At 34.8% G+C, this 8,452-nt stretch overlaps 1 protein-coding gene across 1 annotated transcript; it reads right to left on the bottom strand.

The window, feature by feature from the left end:
• Positions 1–727: 727 nt before the first annotated feature.
• Positions 728–7,378, bottom strand: LOC143539813 (uncharacterized). The gene is made up of 5 exons (XM_077033018.1): positions 6,862–7,378; positions 5,252–5,382; positions 2,428–2,464; positions 1,963–2,352; positions 728–1,361 (listed from the first exon to the last, which is right to left on the bottom strand). Exons 1-5 carry the CDS (start codon positions 7,376–7,378, stop codon positions 769–771), a joined length of 1,668 nt encoding a protein of 555 aa, XP_076889133.1. The 3' UTR covers positions 728–768.
• Positions 7,379–8,452: the final 1,074 nt, after the last annotated feature.

Genomic DNA, 8,452 nt, shown 5'->3' with positions numbered 1-8,452 from the left:
AATTATGCCGTAAACAGTCCAGCATGCGTAAGACGATTCAGCACCCGTAATTTATGACAGAGGGTAATTTATGCCCCGGTTATGCACGGTTCAAACTTGTTTCTAGTTCAAATTAAAATTTTTTTGGGCGGGATTTCACTCATTCATAACCGAAGGAGTTTGAGAACAAAGGAGAAAAAAAGGAGATCAAGTAACAAGGCCTCAATACTTCAATTTCATCATAATTCCTACCCGAAATTGCAACATATCAAGGTTTCTACCAAGCGTCAACACTTGAAATTGATAAGTGGAAAACAAACGGTGTCATAAGGTTTTGCAATAACATGGTTGAGACGATATTTCTTCTCATAGAATTGATTTTTTTTGTCTACAGTAATTCATTCGTTCATATACAATACTTTAGAGAATTCTTCATTTTCTATGATCAATCCGTAAATATTCAGTAGTGAGACAATGTATCTTTTTCAATAATCGATCTATACATCTCAACTCACTATAAATTCACGTTCCTCAAAAAAAAGAAAAATGAAAGGATAACGATAAAACTGTTAAATAGGCAAAACAATCTGGTTTATAAAAACACTGTTTACACTAAAGAAAATGCAGGTTTGTTTCATTCAAAGTTGCCAAATCCCAAATGGTTTAATTGTTGAAAGAATTTTCTCGGGATACAAATAATACAATGCATTGAATTTAATAAAATAAAGCATTCCAAAAGAGTTGGATTCCCACTGGTTTCAGTTCTTTTTACTTTGATGTTTGGACGAGCTAGTGAATAAGTCTATCATTCTGCTGGTGAAAAATGCTTCTTCCATATGTGGAGTTAACTAGCTCCACAAGTAAAGGAAACTGCAACAGGCCAAACAAACACACAGGAACGCTCGTCGCTAAAACAAGTGGAGCCGCAACCCATGTAACCTGATCTTTAAGGGCTAGTGCAAGAGCCGAACTGAATGCAATCATAGTTGCTGCTATCGACATGAATAAAGAAAGTAGTCCGATCGTCAGTCTTTTTGGTAAGGCGTAGAGGAAGTCATCTTCTGCATATCGAGAAGTAAGAATCCCTAAAAACATCAACACTGAAGTTGATGAAGAAAACAATGCAACTGCATCTGATACGATAAAAAGCATAAATGTGTTGTAGGTTAGGAACATCGGGTTGCCATCGTCTTGATTTCCGCCAGGGAGAGTAAATGCCGCTGCAAATGCCATTGTTACTATGAGAGCTGCTACCACAGTACATGAAGATGCTGTGTCTTTCATCCAGTCCCGCCCATCTTTAAGTAAATCTTTATGGGAATCAGAGAAAACCATTCTTGGTGTTTGTCCCTCTATGTTTAAAGCTTCTTCATAGGAAGGTTCTACAAATTTTTAGACTTCCTGCACAAAAATGCATCAAGAACAATAATAAGTATTATATATGTGGTTTGGAGCCCAGTATCTCTCTGGGAGCAATCTTCCTATCCCCTAATATAGACGTGTAGTTTACTTACATCTCACTTTTCTAAGACACTACTGGTAACTTTGTTATTGGTGTGATTTTACTTGTTATGGTTGTCTTAAAAATCTAGCCGTGTTGAAGGTCCAAATTTTTGGCATTGTGTTGATAAAGCTTTAACTCAAAATTTGTTTCTTGAATTTGTGAAAGCCGTTCGGTTTCAGTTTTTCGGTTGGGGTTTGGTTTATTCCGTTTTACTAATGGGCCTGAATCTTTTTGTTAATTTATAGTTAATTGATTATTATATATCTGAGCTAAAATATTTGGGTAACTCTATTTATTAAATTCTTCTCATAAATTACTTAAAATTCACAATTGAAAATGAAAATCCATTAATTTGGTTTGGTTGGGTTTTAGTTACATAGAAAAACTAAACTAAACCGAAAGTTCGGTCACCTCAAAAGGAAAAAGAAATATGATCACCTGAAACCATTGAAGCTCGCGTTGCATTTGCAAAGCTGCACCTGTGACAACATTAAGACGATGAGGCGGAGCTAGCTTTCCAGCTATATGTAACGCATTTTCTTGATTTTCATGTGCTATTGCCATATGTACTTTGTGGTGAGACATTTGGTACACAAGATTGTACACTCGTTCTTGACGTTGCTTGATTGCTGCAAGGAACAAAGAAAACCCACCAGCATTGTACCAGATTATGCCTGGGTATGCTAATATGCATTCTTCGATAAGCTCATGAGTCCCGTATTTGACAGCTGTGGTTATCGCAGGTCCTAATATATTCCAAGCTATGTCATGATCCCCCTTTTCTATAACAATTTTGCAAATTCGGCGCACCAGTAAGCTGCTCAAATTAATATTTACTTTGATATCATGGATATTCTTGATTGATGGAGCTACATGTACAAAACAAGTTAGATGGTACTCATACATAACAATAGACACAGTTGTAATTAATTATAATCACATACCCATGTATTTAAGCACGCTCCAAAATCCAGCGGTAAACTGCCAAGGAAAAAGTGTTCAAAAATAATAAATAGACCGTGCTGATCTCGACTCTTGATATCATCCATATCAGACTCCATATTATGACTGAATATTTTAACTCATGCTTTCTATGTTGTGTAACATATGTATCAGCGACATATATCAGACTCCATATTATGACTGACCATTTTGAGTCCAATATTATGACTGGCCATTTTGACTCCATACTATGACAGAACATTTTTGGGTAATCGGCGAGAAATCAGTAGTCAGATCTACTCAATTCGTATATATACATAAAAATATATTTATAAAAAAACTCACAAAAAAGAATGTGCATGTTTATATATATAAATTTGAAAATTAATCACCTCACCACTCAACTAGCGAGTTTTACAACATTGGGTGGCTAGCTGACGACGACGACGATGATGGTTGCGGCAACGAACAGTCTAGGGGTTGGGATGGTGGCAGGGGTGATGATGATGATAGTGGCAGTACAAGTATTAAGTGTTACTGAATAGAATATGGTGATTATGACAAAGATGATGCGTGTGGTGATAAATTCCTTTGATACATTCAAATTTCATTGAAATTCTTTTAACAAATTTAGTTCTAAACCAAATTCATTGATGAATTCCAAAGAGTTAATGGTCATTTTCGTCCCTATGGTTTGCTACTTTCGTTACTTCAATCCAAAGTTTGAAATTTTGTAAATTTAGTCCTTATAGTTTTAAACATTAGCCAATTACGTCCCCCCGTCTAACGGCATCCAACTATGTCGTTAGTTTAAGGGGTATTTTTGTTTTTCTCTTGTTTATTTTTAGTTAATGGTCATTTTCGTCCCTGTGGTTTGATACTTTTGCTACTTCGGTCCAAAGTTTGAAATTTTGTCAATTTAATGTTTAATTAATTCAATTTTTTTATTTCTATAATCTCTAAAAGCATAATCCAAGCCCAAAACCATCGAGCATCAACCAAAACAGGTCCACATTTACTCTGTCGACAACAATAACATGCCCCCCCCTCGTATTTAATTTCTAGGAATTTCTTAAACTCTCCCCCATGGTGGAATTCATTGGTAAACTAGTCAGGTAATTCCCTAAAACCGAAAATACCGAAAAAAAACTAAAATCGTTTTTTTGATTAATGTATAATAGTTTGGGTTTAGAGATTAACATATCGTAGCAACAATCTGGGTCGAAATCAACATCAAGAGGTCGAATATCCCACATGTCCATGTTTGCTCAAGAAAGCGATACACTAAATCGCATGTGTGCTCTTCAAATCGTGGTGTTGTTCTTGAATTCATCGAATTCAACCATAGAGTTGTTGTCGATTTGAAGAATTCAAGAACACCACCACGATTTGAAGAACACACATGCGATTTAGTGTATCGATTTCTTGAGCAAACAAATGCGGGATATTCAACCTCCTGATGTTGATTTCGACCAAGATGTTTGCTGCGATATGTTAATCTCTTAACCCTAACTATTATGCATTAACCAAAGAAACGATTTTAGTTTTATCGGTATAGTACGGCTTCAGGGAATTACCTTGACCACTTTACCAATGAATTCCACCATGGGGGAGAGTTAGGAAATGTCTAGAAACTAAATACGAGAGGGTATGATTATTGTTGTCGACAAAGTAAATGTAGACCTGTTTTGGTCAATGCTCGATGGTTTTGAGCTTGGATTATGCTCTTAGGGATTATAGAAAAAAAAACTGAATTAAATTAAGCATTAAATTAACAAAATTTAAAACTTTGAACCGAAGTAGCAAAAGTATCAAACCACAGGGACGAAAATGACCATGCATTAACTAAAAAGAACATGAGAAAGACAAAAATAACCCTTAAACTAACGGCATAGTTGGATGCCGTTAGACGGGGGACGTAATTGGCTAATGTTTAAAACTATAAGGACTAAATTAACAAAATTTCAAACTTTGAACTGAAACGACGAAAGTAGCAAACCACAGGAACGAAAATGGCCATTAACTCAATTCCAAATTTTCAACAAAGTTCCGGCAAACAAATCGTTCAGTAACACAGACATGGTTTTAATGGAAGAAAAGTAGAGATTTATACCTTGTTAAAAATCCTAGACAAGATTTTGCTTTTAGTAGCCCCTTCCCTCTCTGTAATAGGTATCACTTGCACCAAACAAACAAAAAAATGATAAATAATAAATAAATAAACACCCATAGGTGACAGACAATCAAGACAAATGCCTTGCTTGATTTAAAAAATAAAATAATTTTATTTTGGTCAACTCACATTATCTAGTTGATCAACTTGGCTCTACCTAATTTAGACAACCCCCCAAAAAAAAAACTATGTTATAAAATTTTGTTTATTTTCAATGAATCTAAGTAAGTTAGCAATATTCGTGACCACTGATATTGTGTATCTCCACTACCTATTCTTTGTTGTTGGCGCCTCTACCTCTACTATCATCACAACCTCCGTCGGCGCCGCCACCACTACTACTGTTTGATTAACAACAGTGATACTTTTGTCAACAGCGCTCCGACACCACCGCACCATGTCCCCTCCGTCTCGACCACCTTCGTTGCCAGGCTCATCACCGCAAACACCACCTTGTCACCTCCTCGACAACCGTGCGGACACCACCTCCACTCTCTGCCACCAGCCGTCAATATAAAAACATAGCGGGCGAATCTTATTTTTTATATATTTTTATAAACGACTCATTTCAATCCAAAAACACCATAATCGTAATTTATAAAATAAAAGTATTTTAAAAGAGAAGAATATTTACATGTATAGATAACACTTACCCAAAATCCAAGCTTGCTACCACTCATAAAAACTTGGGGCTTCTGAGCTAATATTTGCAAAGCAGTTTGGCCGTTCCCATCTTTCTCCAACACGATGTTAGGGTGCATACCGATTATATCTAAAGCCACATCTGCATTACGTACCAATATTTGAATTCATAAATCAATTAAACATGAATGATAGATACTAAATGTGTTTATTAATCTTAATAGGGTTATTAGATTTAAATGCTCTTAACTTTCATTCGTTAACAAGAAACTCTTGCAACTAACAAAATGTTTACTACCACTCTCAACTGTTACCTTATATTCTTCTGGCACTCCCAAGCTAACATGAAACTTAGTTTTTTTGACGATGTTACATTTTTTTGAAACGGCTTGGGAGTGTCAGAAGTAAATAAGGTGAAAGTTAAGAGTGGTAGTAAGCGTTTCGTTAGTCGGGAATGTTTCCGATTTTTTTTTTAAACTAGTAGGCTTTACCAAAAGAAAGTGGGTTCTAGGTGTCTGACAATAGTGTTAATGGGTTTTAGGGGTTCCTGTATCTAAGATAAAAAAACAGATCTAATGGCACGCTAAGTCAGTGGTGACGTAAAAGTTGAAGATGACTGGATCTGCCATCTGAGATGAAGGGATCAAAGATTCCTCCCTTGTGTTACATGGCAACCTAACATGAAATCCTCCATCTGAGATGGAGGGATTGAACTTCATATTTTCATTTTTAGCAAACATACGCATAATAAAAAACATATGAAATATCGTAAGGGCAACTTGAAAATAAGTAAAGCCCTCCATATGAACTTCAATCCCTATATCTCATATGGAGGGTTTCCCTCATTACAAGTTAGCCCCTATGGCATTTCATATATATATATATATATATATATATATATATATATATATATATATATATTTTTGGGTTATGCTTACGTTTTCTAAAAATGAAAATATGCAGGGCCGTCTCGTGGGCAAGCTTATATATATATTTTTGGGTTATGCTTACGTTTTCTAAAAATGAAAATATGCAGGGCCGTCTCGTGGGCAAGCTAAATAAGGTAATAGCTTTAGGCCTCCAGCTTTATAAGGCCTCTATCTTAAATAGAAGTTATGTATTATAAGATTTTGAAATAAGGTATTTTAGAATTAGTTAAAGAAGATTGTTTCATATCTATTATCACCACATATCATTCATATTCTATAATTTCTGGATACTCTTTAGCGATATACGCATAAAGAAAAACAAAGAAAAAGGCCTCAACATTTTAGTTAGTTTTAAGCCTCCAGCGACGTTGAGCCGGCCCTGACCATATTTCAATCCCTCCATCCCAGATGAAGGATTTCATGTTAAGTTGTCATGTGACACAATGGAGGAATCTTGGATCCTCCATCTTAGATGGCAAATCCAGCCATCTCCAACTTACACGTCTCTGCCGACTTGGCGTGCGTACACCTAAAACCCATTAACACTCTTGTGAGATACCCAAAAGGCGAGGGCCCACTTTCTTTTTGGTAAAGCCTGATAGTTTGAAAAAAAATCAAATGTTTCCTCCCAACAAGTAAAAGTCTAAGAGTATTTAAATTCAATAACCACATTTTAATAAAATTAATCTCACCGTAGAATCCAGCCATAATTGTGAGAGTAATGAGATCACCACCGGCAACTCCGGTATACGGACTAACACCTTCTTCTCCGGGAAGTAAATCTCGAGTCACCATCAACAAGTATTCCAACGTCTCCTTATTTCCATGCCAGACGGCCATTCTCAACGCCGTCTCACCGTCCTTGTTCGGAACCAGTATCTGCTCTGGGCTTTGTTCCACCAAAATCTTTGCAGCAGTTGTGTTTCCAGCTTTAGCAGCGTATTGGAGCGGACTGTTTCCGTACCAATTCTTCTCAAACAACTTATCCTTTGCACCGACAGCAACGACTCGTTCCACTAGCTTCTCCACGAACCTGTGGGAGCGGTCCGTCCCGACGGCGATGTGTAGCGGCGTCTCCCACCAGTAAGTTATCCGTTTTGTCATTCGGTCGGGATCTTGCTTGAAGAGTTCACTTACGGAATCCCAGTCGTCATGCAATGCGGCTTTGTAAATCGGCAGATCGCTGATTACGTAATCGTACTCAGCCATTGTGATGGAATTTGTATCAACTCAGTTCAGCTGAATGTCAATCACAAAATGAAGATATATATGCAATTTGATTAACTAATTAGTCAACTTGGAATATATGGTGACCAAAAAACTTAAAAATTCCTTAAAAGACAAAAATAAAATCTTCACAAACCGTTATATTGGAGCATTCACAAACTATTAAATTTTGTGAGCAGGGTTTTTATAATTTAGAAAGTATTTAGGGTGTTGTGGGTAGATAAGAGCGGAAATATAGTGATTTTTCTGTATATTTAAAAAATTAATGTTCGCCTTCTATAATTTTTAAATATTTGTTAAAAGTGGTTGTGAGTGAAAAAATAGAAAATATATGAAAATTAAATATTATTTAATAGAAAGTAAGAGAAAAAAATATAATATTTTTTAATGTAATTTTGGATTTAAAAATGATTGCGAGAATATTATTTTGAATTTAAGATTCCAAGTGTTCCTAAAAACCTACTTTTATTTTTGAATAAATTTCAATTTTTGTTTATTATGCTTGTACTAAATTTCCTCTGAGTTACATTGGTTATACATCATATAATTAAAAAGGTTAATGCAAAACCGCAACAACTTAATAAACTGATTTTTTTTCTATCATGTAAAAAATTACCACGTTAAACAGAATATAATGTAAGTATTTCATATTACTAATAAAAAATCTTAGGGGTGGTTGGGTGTTTTCTTAAAAAAAAAAGTTTGTTGCATGAATATATAACAAAATCTATATCTATACGATATAATAAATAAAACTTTCTAATTGACACATATTATCATCATAGTAACTCTTACAAAATTTTCCTTCTTCTTTCTCATATTAAATGCATTTGATATTTCTCTTCCTTATTAATAATTTTGTATTTCATTTTTTTTTCTTTTTAATATTTCATTTTCTCTTTTTAATAATTATTTCTTGATTTAAAAATTTAATACCGTCTTGTTTTATATAAATACTAGTTTTATAGCCCGTGTCACACACGGGATAATTCAAATTATAAAATTATAAGTAAAACAAATAATTACATAACATATATGAAGAAAAATGTATTACAT

The sequence above is a fragment of the Bidens hawaiensis genome, unplaced genomic scaffold, assembly GCF_021521415.1.
Source record: "Bidens hawaiensis isolate Kalapana, Puna unplaced genomic scaffold, B.hawaiensis_p1.1 tig00012057_1, whole genome shotgun sequence".
Taxonomy (NCBI): domain Eukaryota; kingdom Viridiplantae; phylum Streptophyta; class Magnoliopsida; order Asterales; family Asteraceae; genus Bidens; species Bidens hawaiensis.
The sequence above is the reverse complement of the archived record's forward strand: the minus strand, read 5'-3'. Positions and strand labels throughout refer to the sequence as shown.